Source organism: Pagrus major, chromosome 5 (assembly GCF_040436345.1).
Source record: "Pagrus major chromosome 5, Pma_NU_1.0".
NCBI classification, from domain to species: domain Eukaryota; kingdom Metazoa; phylum Chordata; class Actinopteri; order Spariformes; family Sparidae; genus Pagrus; species Pagrus major.
This window is the reverse complement of record NC_133219.1, coordinates 9489222-9508244: the sequence shown is the minus strand read 5'-3', so window position 1 is coordinate 9508244 and position 19023 is coordinate 9489222. Positions and strand designations below refer to the sequence as shown.

The window sequence follows — 19023 nt, the reverse complement described above, 5'->3', positions numbered from 1 at the left end:
TAGATAGATAAAAACATGGTCAAGTACGATTCAATGACACAGTTTCCATGCAATAAAGACCATTAATCTTTCTGTGTTTTTCTAAGAGCGCTCAGTCCTTCTTGCAGTAATTGGTTTCCAGGGGCAGCATACATGTAGGCTGCAAATGCATTATAGATAACGTATGCTCAAGCAGACCTTGTATTTGTCTGTTTTCTCCTTCACCCTAATGGAAAAAAATGATTAAAAATGGATAAATTGGAGAAAATTGAGATAAACAAGAACGAGAAAGTAGTGATGTCAACAAGATAAAACAGCTCAGATTAAGATTGACTCATTATAGACTCTTTATTAAGTCGCACACACTTTGTGTCCCTGCAGGAATAAAATATAGATGTTTTCATTTCGGGTCGCGAGCGCGCGCGGAGCCATATACGCACCGATAATAGCCTCTGTAATAAATGAATGAGTTGGTACAATGTGACAGCAGCGGTTCACGCTGCTAATAGACTTTTTGTAAACACAGATGCACGCTCTGTGTTAAATATTTTACCCTCACACACACACGCACGCACGCATACACACACAGGGATCACTTGCCTGTCTGACGCTGTGGAAGTCGTCCTCACTTGTCCTGATTAGGTTTGTCCGCGTCTGGCAGCAGCAGCAGCAGCAGCGGCAGCAGACGCTCCATCCGACAGGTGCAGATCTCCTCTGTGCCCGCCCGAGTGAAAGATGCTCCTGTCTTGCTCGGGGCTGGCCAGGGCTGGGCACAGACATCAGGCAATCACATGACCAAGCAGAGAGAGACCGTAATGAGAAATGCGCGGACTGGATCCCAATTGGGTCAGGTGGTCTCTGTGGTATTCCTGAGCCCAGGGGACAGGTGGGTCTCCGGCACACTGAGCTGTGAACATCAATCATTTTATTCCCCTGATGTTTGGCACATGTGGAAGAGACTAAAGGCTGGCTGTGAGCACTGATCACAGGTTTTGTTCCTGTACATGCAGCAAAGTAGGCTATTATTATACCTTAAATTGTGAGTAAAGTTTAATTTAACATAATCTTTCAATTTTGAAACAAGTTATGGCAAATTAAAGGATAAGTTCACCCAAAAATGAAAATTAAGTTATCTTCTCACCCCCATGCCAGTGGAAAGGTGGGGGAAATTTTGTAGTCCACAAAACATTTATAGAGCTTCAGCATTGCAGCATTATTCTAAACAACTGAAGGAGCAGGGAACTTGTTTTTAAACTTGGAAAAAATAAAAAAATAAAAATGTAAAAAAAACAACTGAAAGAAAACATAAAATGGCTCCATACAGGTCTCCAAGTGTGTCATTCAAGTCTCCGCAAATTAGAGATCTCAAATTAATTTGAGAAGACGTCATCTACACCCTTTGTAGGCCAAAATCTTGACCGTAGATGCTAAGCTAAAAGCGTTAGCCCGCATCCTGTAAGAAGTGGGTGCACAAGCTTGAATGGTGTCTATTCAAATCTTTTTGGCATCTTGGGGCTTCTGGAGACTCTAATTACGCTGAACATGCTGTATGGAGCCTTTTTATGTCTTTTTTTCAGATTTTTTTTTTGGTTTTAAAACAAGTCTCCATCTGCTTCAGTTGTTTAGGAGAATGCTGCAACACTATCAGAAATGTTTTGTGGACTACAAAACTTCACCTATCTTTTCATTTTCAGGTGAACTTCTCCTTTAATGGTTAATGTTAATGTAAATAGTTGTAAATAATTTAAAGTGAGAGACAAAGTCCGATAGATTTGTTCAACAGGACCAAAGCAAAGATATAGACAGAGATTCTTTTGAAGCCTTTATATGCTGCATAGCACATATGTCACTTAGTGCTTCACAAAGAAAAACGTAGGATTAGCAATATAAATAATTAGTAGCCTACTAACTAGATAATAGCCTAATTAGGAGATGCTCTTTAAGGTTTGCTCTTTCAATCCAAAACTCCTGCAAGGCACTTCATTATCCTCCACCTTCCGCTTTCCTTTGAATATTTGATTATGATCTAATTATCTATTCTTTTTTTTTTAATGAATCATCCTCCCCTCAGAGCGTCCATCAGCAGCCATGTCACCCTCCAGCCAGTGAGTGGCAGTAGTGTCACCTGAGCGCAGCAGCAGCGCTCTGCCTCTGCTGCAGAAGAAGATGGGCCTTTGACAAGCGAAGAAGTCCTGAAGCTATCTTGGGCTAGCAAAGAAACGTTACCTGCGTATATTTTGTAGCTTATCATTTGAAGTCATTGTTGTGTGGTTGTGTTTTTGTTCAGACTATTATTGAAAATGATCCTTACTGTGAAGCCGCTTCAAGGAAAAGAATGCAGTGTACAGGTAAGATAAGCACCGCCGGGCTAACTGGATGCTAATTGCTACCTCCCCTTCGCTAGCTTATTTCGCAACATTAGGTAGCCTTTGTCGGCAAGCTAGCTAACTTAGCTAGCTTGGGTAGTCCTGTGACATGCTGAGCTACCTGTGAGTGAGGCAACCACATACAAAGCTTGGATCTAAAGAGGGTGTGTTGGTCAGGCTGTGAAACTCCACACAGTGTAGCTTAAACGGCGCTATCGCACAGTCACATATCGTTCAGATAGACTGTATGAGATGGTCTTAATAAGTCTAATAGAATAATCTTTATGTACAGTGTATGACCAGTACGTTACTCTAGCTAGCTTGTCAACCACATCCTTAAAAAGTCATAGTTACGGTAACTGTGACGTTATTAGACTTGACTCCTAATACTTCTCTCACCACCTTCAAACAGGGACTGGGAGCTCTATACGTCCTTATTTGGTGCCTCTTGTAGGAAAGCGGGGAGTGGTAAGGAAAATACCTCAAGAAAGTGTCGTATGAAAAGAGGTTGTGTTAGGCCATCACAATACTAACTCACAAGTCTTACTCACAAGACCGTGACGTTATTTGCTCACTGGCCCAAGTTTGTACGTGTCATGTTTGAGAGTGATAACGTTACAGTATGAGGCACACATGGGGGCCATATGAGGCCACATATGTTCTGAAAACACCCACAACCAGCTGAACAAAAGGAGCACATGAGCTGTATCAACATTGTTTGTCAGTGCAGGAACTAATATAGTTTTAAACATTGATGCTAATTCAAAGCATGTTATGATTTGTGCAACACATTGGGAAGCATCTCACAAACTGGACTACATTTTGTATTCACCAGAAGAGAGGTGACAGTAAATCCTATCCTTGTAAACTGCATCAGTGATCAAGACCTAGCTCCTAACTCGGTTTTGAAAGTAAAAACGTACCTGCCCACACTGTCACATTATCAGCTATACCTGCAGTGTTTATGGTATAAATACAACCACTGGAGGCCTGTAGCGCTTTATTTTCTATAGAAACAATACACCAAAAAGGCCATTTACAAGGTAATGGTGCATTTGTCTCTTGTGGCTGTGAATCCCATTTGACCGTTGGTTTTATGTAAATTTGATGCAAAGTGAGAATTTCAGATTGGTTACACTCTTCAGCATTTTGAATACTTTTCAGCTTTTCAAGAAAAGGAGAATCCTTGCCAAATGTAATTTGACCAAGTCGTGTGACTACATCATCATATTGTTGATCTTCCAGGTGACTGAAGATGAAAAGGTCTCCACAGTGAAGGAACTTGTGTCTGAACGTCTCAACATACCAGCAAACCAGCAGCGGTTGCTCTATAAAGGGAAAGCGCTTGCAGGTAGCCAGCAGTCAAGTGTTTCATAACCTTTGTGCAGAACTGTAATTGCTTGATCCACCAATCTCTTCAGCTCATGAATCAAACATTTACATTTTTTCACGATTGCACACTATATTACTTTCCTCAGATGAGCACAGACTGAGTGATTACTCCATCGGACCAGAGGCTAAATTGAATCTGGTAATCCGTCCAGTGGGGGAGAGGACTGGAGCGTCCGGGATGGTTGCCAGCAGCAGCAGCAGTGCACAGGGAAGAGTGTGGCAGACGGTGTCCACTATACTCGCTCGACATTTTAGTCCAGCAGATGCAGCAAAAGTCCACGAACAACTTATCAAGGTATTTAAATGCAGGATACTTTTTGTGAATCCATGTTTAAGTGTGGATATTTACAGTTTCAGCATTGTTAAATCAAATGTTTTGATGTTTTGCTACCAATTAATGAGCATGTGAGGGATAAGGGTAAAGGAGAATGGTGTGATGTTCTCTTGCATGTTGACATTATCAATATTTGATCATATTGTTCCACAGACATCTGATCTTTTTCTTTGTTTGGTTAGTCAAAATGAAATTTAAGGAATTGATTCTGTAAAGTCTGACTACATCTGAAAAGGTCAAGTCTTCCCCAAATTCGGCAAAGAAATGCAGCTTTCTTTTGTCCAAATATGGAAGAAACAATCAGTCTCATCTCTGAAGCCCTCTGTATCCCATAATCCATGGTAAAGTGGCCAGTTGTTTAAAAAAAATGTATGTCAAATAGTATTGATTTGTTTACATTTTCACATTAAGTTTTTGTTTTGTTTATCAATGTCAAAAATACCTAATTACAGACACAGGCAGTGTTTATTTAGAGGCCCTGTCACATAAGTTGTATGATTATCGATTATCTTGAAATTTGTCCTAATTTAACTCTGATACTAAAATTGATAATAATATTTAAATTTAGGTCATTTTCATGCCAATTTTCCTTTGATTTATCGAGTTGGTTAGAGCCTCCCATTAATGCACTGACTCATTTGGGAAGGAGGTATAGATGTAGGCTGGAGGATTTAACTAATCTGTCACAGACTCTGAAGGTTTGTGATTTACATTATGTGACTTTGCTGTGGGCAGATTGTTACCGTATATTCTTGAAATACTTCTTTTTTGTTGCCATTAGTAGCTGCCAACTTGGTAAAATTACCTGGAAGTCTGCATTACTCTAGACTAAGGAAGAAGAAGTTCAGACATTCAAGACAGTCATACTTCCCATGTCATGCTTAAAATAATATGGTTAAAATAAATTCAGTAGAATTTTTTTAACTTGCTGTTTCTCAATATTTATTTTGTTTTTCTTCAAGGACTATGAACGTTCACTTCGACAACTTAGTCTCGACGACATCGAGCGCTTAGCAGGACGGCTGCTTCACCCGGAGGGAGAGGGCATGGACACCTCATACATGGACTAAGAATGCCCAGCTAGAAGTTACTTATTGTGATTGTCTTTTGACAGGTGCGCTTGGAGGTGCATACAGTGTTTGAAGTGTGAGGCATGGAAAATACAGTATCAGTTTTCTTGCAAAGGGCCCAAGCTGTGTGCCTAATCAGTGGCTGAGTGAACACAGATAGCACAGACTGTTGATTATCGCAGCAATAGGGCTCTCTTATCCATGACCAAAGGATTTGGATAAGAAAACTCTGCCACTTTTGAATTGCTCTCATCATTGATGTTGCAGTCATGACACAAGACCTGATCACATAATATTTGAATACAAAGGAATCCATTGATGCTGTTGGTTTTGCATGATCTCTGGCTGCTATAGTACAACTCCCAGGGAGACACTAACCTCTACTGGAGGGCATTTTTTTTTAGTAATGTCTGTGGTGGATGACGACTGCGTGTTTTCTGTTAACCATGGCGAGGTAACATGTTTTATTCCATAACTAACTGATGTTCATTGTATGATTTGTAAATATCATGTTTATATATACAGACATTAAAACACAGTAATAAATACTAGTGTTAATGTTTCTTGTTGTGTTGTCTGCTGATATTTTATGTGAAGTGAAAAAGTATAAAAGAATGGAATTAAGGTTTTCTGGGAATCTTGGTAATGTTTAGCATAAAATGTAGAAGTGAAAATTAAATGGGATGTTAGTTCCTCAAAGACAACACAAGGCGGAACCGAACGCTACCTCTTTTACATGTCGACCAATCAGGTGACGATTCAGTGCATGAGTCATATTTTATGACCAATCGGATCGATGGGGGAAAAAAGCGGGTACCGCCTATGTAGTAAACTGACGGCTATAGCTTGTGCTGCTAATATTAGATAACAATTTGGACAAAATGCAATGTTTTTGACACTCGCCTCTTTTCTACGAACTATGAAGGACAGACACATTTGATAAGGAGGATATTTCTTTGTTGCACACCGGTAAGTTCACAACGGAGCATCGGTTGTTTAGCGGCTAAGCTAGCGTTAGCAATGTCTCTTTTACTTCCTGCATTTACCAGTTAGCTTTAGCCAGCTAACATTAATTGACAATACCGAGCATTTCGGCCTGCGCTGCAAACTCATTTGTTGCCTTAGAGATTAGTTCAGTGCAGTGATTGATAAATAATGGCTGGTCGTTAGCTTGAAAACCTCTGTAATCTTAGAGGACAGTGTTTGTCTCACTGATGCTCGGGCGTTACACCCCTCTCATCAGGACCACGTATCCTGTTGGCAAGCAACACCTTCCCTTGCTCAGGGTAAAACGCAGCCAGCTTCGTTCTGATTGGGCTTTTGGGAATAGCATTTTCCTAGCTAGCGTTATTAACCCTATTTTAGGTATGACTTAATGTCATCTGATTTACTTTGCTGTACTTCCTGTCTGTCCACTCATGTTCGTTCTGTTTTTACCAATTTAGTAAGTTTGCCCAGTCTGTTGGAGAGATGGAGACTCTAATCCCCACCATCAACCGGCTGCAGGAGGTCTTCCTCACAGTGGGTGCAGAGGTCATACAGCTGCCTCAGATTGTCGTGGTTGGATCTCAGGTCAGTCTGGAAAAATAACAATGAAAAGCTTAATTACAAATGTAGTCATGACCGTGAGCCCTTGCCTGAATATCACTGTTGTTACTAAAATTGTTCTGTTTTGCGTTCCTTAAATATGTGTTGAATATGTTTGTGTGTCTGCAGTGCACTGCACACAAATGGAAACTGTATCAGGGCTGTCAGAAACATTACTGAATTGCTTTTACTATGTTCCACAACAGAGCAGTGGAAAGAGCTCTGTGCTGGAGAGCCTGGTTGGACGGGATTTCTTGCCTCGGGGATCAGGAATAGTCACAAGACGACCCCTCGTGTTGCAGCTGATTAATGTTGCCCCCCTGCAGGAGAGACTGAAGATCGAGAGTGGTATCTGCACATTTATTCATCCCTTTGAATGAGAGAGAAGTTGTTTTGATTGTGCTTGAAAACACACAATCAAGTGATGGTACAAATTATAATATCAACATATTAAAGTAGGGCAGCGGGTTTGTTATTTCTGTCCAGGCATGGAGTCTCCTTGAAGTAGTTTATGTGTGATTAGCACTTAGGCACGGCACTTTCTGTCACTCTTTAAACTGTTGGCTACTTCTTGTAGAGCTTTTTCTCTCTTTGCTAACACAGTCTTTCTTCCTCTTCTTATTCACTACTTTTTCAGGCAATGGGGTTCAACAAAATGCCCAAAACAGCTACCCAGGTCTCTGCATATTTGTTGTGCTTGGACTTATCCTTGTTCAGCCTCCTCATTTCTTTTGTGAACCCCCTAACATATTTCGTTTGTTCTTATCGTCATCTGTCAAGCATGATAAAAGTCCATTTGTAATATTTTCAGCTTCCCTTATTTCTCCCCAAACTGCAATTTAACTGGAAATGTATCTGTAAAATTACTGACACTTACTCCTCTATGTTTGTTGAGGTGTCAAAGCTGAAGAATGGGGTACATTCCTGCACTGCAAGAACCAGGTACATTTCTCTGAATGATACAAACGATGTGCATGCTGCAATAGTCCTGTATTATGTGCTGCATTTAGTTGATGAATCATTCCCTCACCTTTTTTGACAGGTCTTCACAGATTTTCTGGAAATTCGTCAGGAAATCGAAGCAGAGACTGACCGCAGTTCTGGTGACAACAAGGTAAAAAGAAAAGCATTGATGACTACTCAGTGATGCCTTAAATTGAGCTTTTTACACTGCATTCATGATTTCCCTTTTTCATTCCCTCCAGGGAATCGGCACTGAGCCCATATATCTGAAGATTTTCTCCCCCAAAGTCCTAAATCTCACTCTGGTTGATTTACCTGGAATTACTAAGGTAAACTCAGCCACTTGACAAGGATGTTGATTTTGTTTCATGTGTACAATCATAATCACGATCATGATAAGTGCTGATTGTTTTGCATGTCAGCAGTCTGACAGCAGCACCCCATCTGTGCTGTGCTTACAGTAACTGCTCATTATTGTTGCCTCAGGTTCCTGTTGGGGACCAGCCAGAGGACATCGAGGCTCAAGTACAAGAGATGATCTTGTCCTTCATCTCCAATCCAAACTCCCTCATCCTCGCGGTGTCCCCTGCCAACTCTGACTTGGCCACCTCTGATGCATTAAAATTGGCTCGTGAGGTTGATCCAGATGGTAGGACATTTTGCACACAGGCGCCTCTTCTCCACAGATTTCATTTCCATTTTCTTTCCTCTCCATCAGTGTTTATTACATAACGTGCGTCAAGTAGAGCTGCATTTTAAATTATTGATTTTGCATGAGGAGCTCCTGGACCCACCAGTCTTTACTGTTAACAGCATCCTGACTGTTAAAAGTTGCTTAGGAAATTGCTGTTGATATCACAGTTTCCTCTGAGGACTAGAGTGATAGCTGATGAGAATCTGCCTGTAGTAATTGTCTGCGAGGTAGGCAGTGTGGTTTTAAAATGCCTGTTGATTGTGTGCCAGTTCGGATATATGTATCTCAGCACAAATGTTCCTCTGCGTCTCCTGCTGGCCTATTGAAAGCGCTGATCCTGTCCCATTAGAGACCTGTTTTGTTATTGTCTTCTACGATTTTCCACACAATGCTTTCCTCTTGTCTTTCTCAATATGAATGATGGAAAACTACACTGGGAGGACCGTTAACTGTCCTCAAGGATCCACTCCACACATATATTAACACATGAAAATTCTCCAATGTGTGTCTGACATAAATGGTAGATAGCATTTATAAAGCACTTTTCTAGTCTACTGACTACTCATAGTACTTTAAAACACTTAGAACACTTCATACACTGATGGCAGAGGCTGCCATGCAAGGTGCCGACCTTCTCATCAGGTGCAATACACTGCTTTCTATCCAAAGTGCCCTTGATTTTTTTGTGCTCAGTCATTCACACACCAATGGAAAACACATCAGAAGCAATTTGGGGTCAGTGGTTTGATCTGGGGGTCAAAGCAACAACATTCTGATTAGTGGACGACCCACTCTAACTCCTCAGCCACAGCTGCCAACATAGTTTTTGCACAAAAAAAAAAAAGAAAAATTACTTTAACATCCTTAAAATGGCACCTCTCTCACAAAAAAAATGCAAAACTGTTAAAAGCAAAATTGTATTACAAGTTTAACTGCTGGACACATGATGAGTCCAACTTCACATCTACTTTAATGTGTGTGTGCACCAGAGGTTTTAAGTTCCCACATCAAAACTGTGTTTGCTGATTATGGACCAGGATTGCCTTCAAAACTATGTGTGATCTCTTAAATCCTGCTGGTAGGCCGCCTCTTGAAATCATATTTTCAGTGAGCACTGAGAAAATTTACACTTTCAGTGTTTAATATAAAAAACAGTCTTCCAGTGTCAAACCCTGCACATAAATCATTCTGCACAGTTAAGCTCCAACATTCAACTGATAGAACAAGAAGAAAAACGGATTTTGACTGGAGGGGGGCTTTAAAAATATAATCAAATGTCTTTGTGTTTGCGTGTCTATCAGGTCGTCGAACACTGCTGGTGATCAGTAAGTTGGATCTGATGGATGCAGGGACTGATGCTCTGGAGGTCCTTCTTGGTCGAGTCATTCCAGTCAGACTTGGGATTATCGGAGTAGTCAACAGGTTGATTTTTTTTACTTTAGTTATATCATATTTTTAGCTTCACAGTACACCACAGTGGCAATTTGTTGATGCCCTTATTACCCTGATTATCTGACAACGCTCCCTCTCTTGCCCTAATTGGTGATGCTCTTAGGAGCCAGCATGACATCAATACCCAGAAGAGCCTGGAGGACTCAATGAGGGATGAGCAGGCCTTCCTGCAGCGCCACTATCCCTCGCTCGCCTCCCGAGCAGGCTCACGCTATCTAGCCAAAACTCTCAGCAGGCTGCTCATGCACCACATTCGGGACTGCCTGCCAGACCTCAAAACCCGAGTGACTGTGCTGAATGCCCAGTACCAGACCAGGCTCAACAGCTATGGCCAGCCAGTAGAAGACCACAGTGCTACCCTGCTGCAGATTGTCACCAAGTTCGCCAGCGATTACTGCCACACCATCGAGGGGACAGCTAGATACATCCAGACGACGGAGCTGTGAGTCTGACCTCTCTAACAGCAGGGTCTTTATTGAAAAGCAAATGCTTTAATGATGAAAGCGTCCCGTTTCCTGTTTTAGTTCATCTTAAAATTTTATGTCATCTAATTTAGTACTTGTGTTGCACTAATCAGCATTTTATTTACATTGGTTCACAATGTATGCCATGAGGGTAATGTCCTTGAGAATTCAATTGAAGTGGTGTCAGCATCTTCTGTTGGCACCGTCATCTTTACAGCTCTCTTACAACGAGGCAACTAATTAATGCAAATATGTAGCGAGCAAATATTGACCTTTTTTGGTTGACTGCATTCAATTTTGCCGCGATTAATTCTGCTGACACGCAGCCCCGAGAAACCGCGATCGTGTCACAGCTGAACCAATCTCTTCTACAGCTGCGGGGGTGCTCGGATCTGTTACATATTCCATGAGACCTTTGGCCGCACTCTGCAGTCCATCGACCCCCTGGGAGGACTGACTGAGCTTGATATCCTCACCGCCATCCGCAATGCTACGGTGAGCCTGTCCTGATTTCTTCTCGCGTAAATTGTTTAATCCAAATTCTAGTCAAGCTCTCTCGTTTGGAGGAATAGCAGGTGAATAATAGAGCTGGTGTGTGTGTGTGTGTGTGTGTGTGTGTGTGTGTGTGTGTGTGTGTGTGTGTGTGTGTGTGTGTGTGTGTGTGTGTGTGTGTGTGTGTGTGTGTGTGTGTGTGATTTGCCCTGCAGGGTCCGCGGCCAGCGCTTTTTGTGCCCGAGGTGTCCTTTGAGTTGTTGGTGAAGCGGCAAATTAAACGGCTGGAGGAGCCCAGTCTGCGCTGTGTAGAGCTTGTTCATGAAGAGCTGCAGAGGATCATCCAGCACTGCTCATCCTTTAGCACACAGGTTAGTCAGCAGATGTTTATTGCCTCCCTAAAACAGTGTAGAATTAATTATGACAGCACCAGCTCAACAAAGAATGTCTTTGTTTTTGCCAGGAGCTTCTGCGATTCCCCAAACTGCACGATTCCATTGTGGAAGTAGTGACTGGATTACTGAGGAAGCGGTTGCCGATTACTAATGAGATGGTAATCCACAGTTTACCTAAGATGATCTTTCATTCTAATTGTAATAACTATCAGCTGTGTCCTATAAACTGCCTGAAGTATTTTCTTCTGCCTTTTTCCTTCAGGTACACAATTTAGTAGCAATAGAGCTCGCCTACATCAACACAAAACATCCAGACTTCACGGATGCTGGGCAGGTCTCAGCATCTGTCAACAGTCAGCAGGTAGTTATTTACTCTTTACAGCAGGTACTCACATTTATCATTTATTTTGCCAGGGTAAACAGCAGAAGTTGTGTTCTGTAAAGCCTTAACCATCATGTTTCACATCCAAACAGTACAGTCCCTTTCAGAGTTTGTAGTGGTGTTACAGCCTCAGCCAAAATTGCTTTGACCCTCTGACTTCCTCGGATTTCTTGCTGTCAGGCAGAGGCCCTTGATGGAGGGAAGCGCTGGAAGAACGAGAAGGTTGCAGAAGAGAAAGCACCGGCTGCAGGCTTTGGCAGCCCCAGCAAAGGCCATGCCATTAACCTCCTCGACACAGTGAGTGGTGGGATTAGCAGGCGGACAAAACACTTAGTAGTGAATACATTGCAGACTGTCAACATTTTACTTTTCACCTCTTTGCCAGGCGGTGCCCGTATCCCGCAAGCTGAGTGTGAGGGAGCAGAGGGACTGTGAGGTCATCCAGCGCCTCATCAACTGTTACTTCCTCATTGTCCGTAAAAGCATCCAAGACAGGTTCGCCAGGAAGAAGTCCAGATCACCTGGGGGGGGACTCACTATGTCCTCTTCTTTTTCTATTGATGAGCTCCGTTGTTGTTATTAATGCTGATTTTCTAACTTTGTCTCTACCTGTGTGTCCGCAGTGTGCCCAAGACAGTGATGCACTTCCTGGTGAACTTTGTGAAAGAGCATCTGCAGAGTGAGTTGGTGGGTCAGCTTTACAAACAGCCACTGCTGCAGGAGCTGCTCATTGAGTCACAGGACACGGCACAGCAGCGGACCGAGGTTGCTCAAATGCTTGAGGTAAAATTGCTTGATGCTTTTGTTCTCTGAATAGGTTCTGAGCATCGAGAAAAGCAAGTCATTTCTCCTAGTCTTTTATGTACTACTTTAAGGCTAGTGATTTAACAGCCCTCTCTTTTTTCCCCTCTCAGGCTCTCAAAAAAGCCAATAACATCATCTCTGAGATCCGGGAGACCCATCTGTGGTAGCCAGAGGAAACGAACAATTCCCTTGTCATAAGACAGCTTTGAGAGTATGAGAGTGTGCGTGAGTTTACAGCACAGAGAGCGACAGTGTGTGAGTGTATGCGTTTGTCTATGTGTGGCAGTACCACTGTTTTCTCATGGACCAACAACCATAGCACATTTTGATCAACGTTTCTCCCGTCAGCTGTCACCCTGACCAATACACTGGGGCTGTTTCTTTTCACTGTGAACGTTGTGTAGTGACGGCAATTAATGAAACACTCAGGCCAAAAGTGTTGTTGCAAAGACACAGCCGCGAACAAAATCTTTTTGTGACAAAATGTTTGTTGGATTATTATATTGTTGCTGTAAATGTAAAAGGTAAATTATATGTGTATTGGTATTTAAATTGTGTTATCCAGGGTTTTTGTTTTTGGATCAAAATGTGTTCACACTGTACGGTTTCCAAAAATTGGGCTTCCTCTGAGCCCCTTCAGCAGGTGCTAAAATTATGTTAGATTAGTTGTGTTCCAACTTAAATCCCCTTCGTTGGAGCACTCAGCAGACAAAGGAATGAGGTGAAAATCCAACTAAATCAATGCAGACTGCAATGCAACAATAAAGACAGAGCACGGTCATTACAGGTTGAATGCAGATTGTTTTTCCCGCTCTGTTGTGCTAATCAATATCAGGTTTATTTTCCAGTCACATTTACATATCTGCTCATTATTAACCTTTGTACTGACTTTCTAGTTTTGTGTGTAGACATAAACCAAGAGACCAAAAATTCCCAACATTTCTTTTCCTGTATATCTATTAGCTTTTGTAGGAGACTTCTTAAGTATTTATGCATATAAACTATAGTATTTAGAACACAGAAATGAATTAAAATGTATAAGAATAGTCAGGAGATTGGGTTATATGGGTAGGGTACTCCATCCTTTGTTAGTCTTTAGATCCAGAAGGACGGTAATGTTCTGCAGCTTCTCCTCATTTCCTCGAATCAGTTGTTCACTGGTTTCCACTGTTAATGGCACAGAGAGATAAGATAGATCCGTATCATTGTCCCTGCCCATTAGTGAGGATACTGCCCCAAGTATAAGGCACTCAGTATGCAGATAACTCCTCCTGCATGCAGTTTATTAATCTTTTTCCTTCTTTTCCTAACTTAAATTTCTCTTGAGGCAGAATCTCCCCCCAAGTGCTGCAGTGATTAATGTCAAAACAAATATATAGTATATCCTAAAAATTAGACTTTTTTTCCACGAAGACCTGCCTTAATGGGACCATCAAACTCCTCAACATCCTGTCAGTCTGTCTATCTAAAAGCCCTGTCTGAGTGCATGTGTGTGATCAGTATGCATGTGCGTACGAATGAGTGACTGATTTATGTATATTTTGTATTATTTAAATGTATATTATCATGATTATCATGCGTCAACTGCCTCTGAGTTCTTGCCTGCCAATGTTTGTGGTACATGTTTACTGAACTAGGCCTGTTGAGGTCGGAGGGATTCAATAAACCCTAACAAAGGACGCCTTGCCGAGTCTTTCATGGTGTTATTGACGACACGCAGTTAAAACAATTGATCATTTTCATAAGATCTGTTTATTTGTCTCCCACAGTGCTGCAGCAATAGATGTGATTAGACTCACTCTGCTTCACTTTATTGATCCAAAGTGACTGAAAAAGTCTGTTTGGTCAGATCCGTCACAGCAGTGCCAACAGCGTGAAGACAAGGTGTCCTGAAGGGTGCCAACACAAACACATGCACACACACGCACACACACACATTGACAGTGACATGAGCTAAGGCTGGGCAATAAACATGATATATATTGTTATCATGATATGAGACTTTATATCGTCTTAGATTCTGGATATCGTCATATGACATAGGTGTCTTTTCCTGGTTTTAAAGGCTGCATTACAGTAAAGTGAAGTCATTTTATAAATACCAAACTGTTTTACTTGATCTAATAAAAATAATTATATCTACATTAATGATAGTTATTAATCAAATTTGTGTTAATGTTTTGTAAAAGCGCCAATAATATTGTTGCAATATTGAAATCAAGGTATTTAGTCAAAAATATTCTTATATTTCATTTTGTTGCTTTTGTTGTTAAAAATCGAGATATATATCATGTATCGTTAATATCACAATAATATTTTAAGGCCATGTCGCCCAGCCCTAACATGAGCACAAAACTCCTAACCTGTCCTCTTTGTGTATGACTCCACACTGCACCATCAACTATGCAAAGAGCTACTTCGGGGTGAAACTTCATCCACTTTATCTAACTTTTACTTTAAAATTAACTTTATCCGCTCCCATTTAGATGATGGATTACTGCCTTTTGTTGTCAAGGCAATCCAAGTTAAACCGGCGCAGAGGTTGAGAAGTGAGGTGATGGATGAGTAGACTGTGGCAGTTAGAGAGGCGAGCCGGTCATTAATGTTAGATGAGAGAGAGTGAGGGCTCTACAGTGCGAGAGAACGCATTATTGGCAGCACAACAAGTCAAATCAGTGCTGGATTTATAAACTCCTGCATCAGTGATGCACACATACATCAGACTGAATGGCTTCATGTCATCAGCTGTGAGAGCACCGTGTTTGACCAGAACACATAATTACAAGCTAATAAACTCGTACTTCAGGTGATTATTTTAAATTGCCTTCACTTTGTCTCCCACTGTAGCCAGTTATTCTCATCACCCCCTCTTATAACACACCCCACCTCCCCACCGACTGAGACTAGACTAGACCATACCAACACTGACTCAAATAGAGGGGGCTGTGCTGCAATATCATGACAGCTGAATAATATTGCTCTCATAAAACCCGCTGAATTAAAGTGGAACTAGTCCAAAACACATTTTGAGTCGGTTACAAGATCCCCCCAGGCTCACCTGCCTTCCAAAAGCAGTTCACAGAGGTTCCCAGGCTGCATCCCCCCTCCTCGTCTTTCCTCCGCTTGTGAGCCAGTCAGCAGAGCAGGCTGAACAAAGCCATGGGAGAGAGAGGAGCATTTGGGAAGAAATGTCTCTCACTGACTCTGTCGCCTGGACAACCGGGTAAGAGAGGAGGGGAGGGTGCACGAAAGAGAGAGAGAAAGGACCGGGGCGCATAAAAGGAGAGAAAAACAACACATTATTAACTGCTGAGATTAGAGGATTCCTTAAGAGAGTGTGTGTGTGTTGGGGGAGAAGTGGATTTTTGTGTGTGAAGGTTCCCTTGGTGTCTCTCTCTCTCTTGATGAGTTATTAACTATGACAATAAAGCGGTAAATTATTGTTTTTTTTCTCCACACCAGAGCATGGAGGGGATGAAATTGCAGAGCACAAGTTCAGCACATCACAAGTGGACCCAGAAGGCCTGAACACTCCACCTGTAATTCTCGTCTCACCTGGTAAGAGTCTCCAGACATTTGCTTTGATATTGAGGCTTTTGTTTTTGCCTGATTTATTGCTAAACATATAAACTACTGGGGTGGGGTGGGGGGGGGGGGAAGCAAGCTGTGCAATTATCAGGAGAATGACAGAGAAAGTCAAAGAAATCAATAAAAGCTTATCCTATCTGCTTGCAGGCAGCTTGGAGTGCAAGCATCCTTCATCCGAGTAACTCTGAAGCAGATAAGTTTTGGGGAAATTAGCTCCATTGTGTGTTTAAATTTGTTGTTTATATGCTGGCAGATAAAAAAACCAAACTAGAATCACTGTAGAATGAGGAGTATTTATTCAATTTTGTTCCAGAGAGTGAGAGAAAATGCACGATACAGCCACAGGATGCTTCAGGCACCATGCACGGTGCTTTACGCCTCCTTCAGTGCGAGCGTGATTTCATCGACAATAAAAAAATGAACACCGCTGTTAGGTGCAAATAGATCTCGAGAGTTTGACTTGACTCCTGATTCCCAGTGCGCAAAGAAAAGGAGTCACGTCTGCTATAAACATACTGCTGAGCACTCATGCATAAGGAATATATTCATAGAGCACTAGAGCTGAAATCAATGCCCCCGTAAATGAGGTGGTATGCTGGCTGAGTTTACACCAGGCTGAATGTGTGTGTGTGGGGCAGGAGGCAGCATGTGATATCCATATTGGATGAGATGGAGAGGAGATAAACTGGAGGAGAATGGTGTTATTTTTAGCTGCTGTCAGTAATGAAGGTTACAAATCTCTCACCTTTGTGGACAAGATAGAGACATCGAGAAGAAGCAGCAAGATAGCAGGGAGGAAAAGGGCAAGGGAGTGAGGGATGGTGAGCCAAAGGAGGGAAGAGAGAGATGATTATAGGTGATGGGTTCAGGCTCACAGCTCTCTCCTCACCTTTCAGACACAACCCAGAGATGTAGTGGAGGGTAAAAACGCTGACACTCAACTTAACCACCTCTTTATCGGAGGAAAAAATACATACGAAAATCTAGTGCGGTGGAGCTTATGTTTCCCCCTCAGTTTTTGCTCACAACTCGCTGAACACGACACACGAGACAGAATCTCTGGAGTCCATCAGATACAGCTGCTGGGCTTTAAACAAGCAGGCAGGTACAGCATGGCCACCTGAGCGGCACTTGTTTAATAAAAAATTCAATAAGAAAAGCTTCTCAGAAAGTTCAAAATTGAGTTTTATGTGAGGGAAGGCGAGGGTGTCCAATACACGGTCACACAGCGTCCGTAATACAAGAGCAGGTTTGTCTTTGAAGCGATAAATACAAGATTTCATACCTCTGAAGCTGCAAATAAATGTTGATTTCAGGCCTCAGTGAATTTATCTTTCCCCAGTTTTGAGTTTAAAACTACATCACAGACAAAGAAATCCAGCCTCACTATTAAGTACAACGTAGCTTTAATATGGACTAAGCCATATGGTAGGCAGCTTTCATTCCGATGAATACAGAAGGCACGATGCCAAATTACACTCTATTTTTAATCCACACCTGCAAAGGGTTTAAATTGACTGTTCTCCTAATCTTGGATGTACAATTCTGGGAGCTTGTAAACACATTAGTTATACCAGGCTCCGTGCTGACTGCTCGCAGTGCTTTGCAGCTGTACACCGCTCATAATTATTGAACATGAGGTGCAATGTTCTTGGATGCGAAGAAATGTCAGAACCGTCAAGAGGAGAGAAAACAATGTGTCCCTGAGGCTGTGAATCATAGCTGTAGTTATCTTTCTCTCCACTCTACACGCATGCTGTCTGTTGTAAAGTACACAGCAGGTAAAGACGAATCAGCAGTCCTCTGTCTTAATGTCTGATAGGCACCGTGTCTGCATATCTCTAATGAGTTCCTCAGACTGTCATGGTTTGACATCTGAGTCACCAATCAGCCTGTTTTGATGTTGAAACGGACACAGAAATGGAACCGTGGAGATTCTCCGATAGTCATCTCATTAGGTATTGAAATGAATATTAAACAGCAGAAAACTTCTTTTCACAGATTTCTGAGGTGTTGGTTGGTTAGAGGGTGACAGCTGTGGTGTGTGTGTGTGTGTGTGTGTGTGTGTGTGTGTGTGTGGCTTCAGTCATTCCCCAGGCTTTTCTTCCCTCCATTACACTTCTCTCGTTATATTTTCTCTGCGTGCCTCCTCTCATCCACTGCTGATGAGAGCTCCATCATCAAAACAAGCTGGAGAGGCAGAGATGAAATGTAACAGGATTACAGTAATCTAATTAGCAAAATTAGCAGCTGCGTTCCATTTCATTTACTGTAAATGCACAATTATATCTCGCATATTTTTCTGTGAGGGATTGGTCACATAATTGGTCGTATTACTTGGACAGAAAAACGTTTGAAGGGGAAAAAGCGGATAACAGTGTGTTATGAAATAACAATGCTCATTTTGAAATAACAGCCTGTGATGGGTGCAGATACGCAGTCATAATGTTCCCCAAATTACAGCCTGTAGAAAGAAACACATTGTCCTTATTATTATAGAAATACAAGGAATCCAAAAGTAACTGAAAATACAGTTGATTTTGTTGTGATTGCATGTTTTCTCCCTCTAAAACCAAACTTTTTCTACCACCATTAATTAATTTGTCCTCTAAAACGAGGAGGGAGTTCATGTTCGTACTGCGTGTGCAGATGCTGGTCCGCTGCACTCCCATTATAAAAGGGCACTGGTGTCCTTGTCTGTGTGCAGTAGGATGACACGATGATTAATAAAAGGAAATGTTGTACGGATTATAAAAGGCCCAAAAATAGGCCTGTTTTTCACAGAGTATTAGACACAGTGTGGCTTTTGGTTCTCGACTCAACAGGCTTTCTTATCTCCTCCATGAAAGAAAAAATCCTGCATAAGGCTATATTAGCATATATAAGTCCTGTGGACATTTGAGAACATTAAAATCTCTCACAGAGTGACAAACTATAGAGCTGAGGCTGATAATGATGTTGCCATGAAGTGCATCCATTATCACTGAACTGTGGTCTGACTTTGTGGACACAGCGTCAGCGCACACACAGGGATTTTCTGCAGCAGACATGAGCACATTTT

General features: G+C 41.9%; 2 protein-coding genes across 3 annotated transcripts; both read left to right on the top strand.

The window, feature by feature from the left end:
* Positions 1-2137: 2137 nt before the first annotated feature.
* On the top strand, positions 2138-5703 carry ubl4a (ubiquitin like 4A). Its single transcript, XM_073466229.1, has 4 exons — positions 2138-2327; positions 3591-3696; positions 3824-4032; positions 5034-5703. The coding sequence occupies exons 1-4, from the start codon at positions 2280-2282 to the stop codon at positions 5139-5141; spliced, it is 471 nt and encodes a 156-aa protein (XP_073322330.1). The 5' UTR covers positions 2138-2279; the 3' UTR covers positions 5142-5703.
* A 262-nt stretch (positions 5704-5965) lies between these two features.
* LOC140996556 (dynamin-1-like protein) lies at positions 5966-14053 on the top strand. 2 transcript variants are annotated; one of them, XM_073466988.1, is made up of 18 exons: positions 6020-6110; positions 6587-6713; positions 6935-7076; positions 7366-7404; positions 7624-7670; positions 7771-7842; positions 7934-8020; positions 8178-8340; positions 9687-9807; positions 9941-10279; positions 10676-10796; positions 11009-11164; positions 11257-11346; positions 11451-11549; positions 11751-11867; positions 11956-12065; positions 12194-12353; positions 12485-12640. In XM_073466988.1, exons 2-18 carry the CDS (start codon positions 6612-6614, stop codon positions 12539-12541), a joined length of 2022 nt encoding a protein of 673 aa, XP_073323089.1. In that variant the 5' UTR covers positions 6020-6110; positions 6587-6611; the 3' UTR covers positions 12542-12640. The 2 variants fall into 2 exon arrangements, with proteins under 2 accessions (XP_073323090.1, XP_073323089.1); XM_073466989.1 differs by lacking the exon at positions 7366-7404 and having other exon boundaries at positions 5966-6110; positions 12485-14053.
* The last annotated feature ends 4970 nt before the right edge of the window (positions 14054-19023 follow it).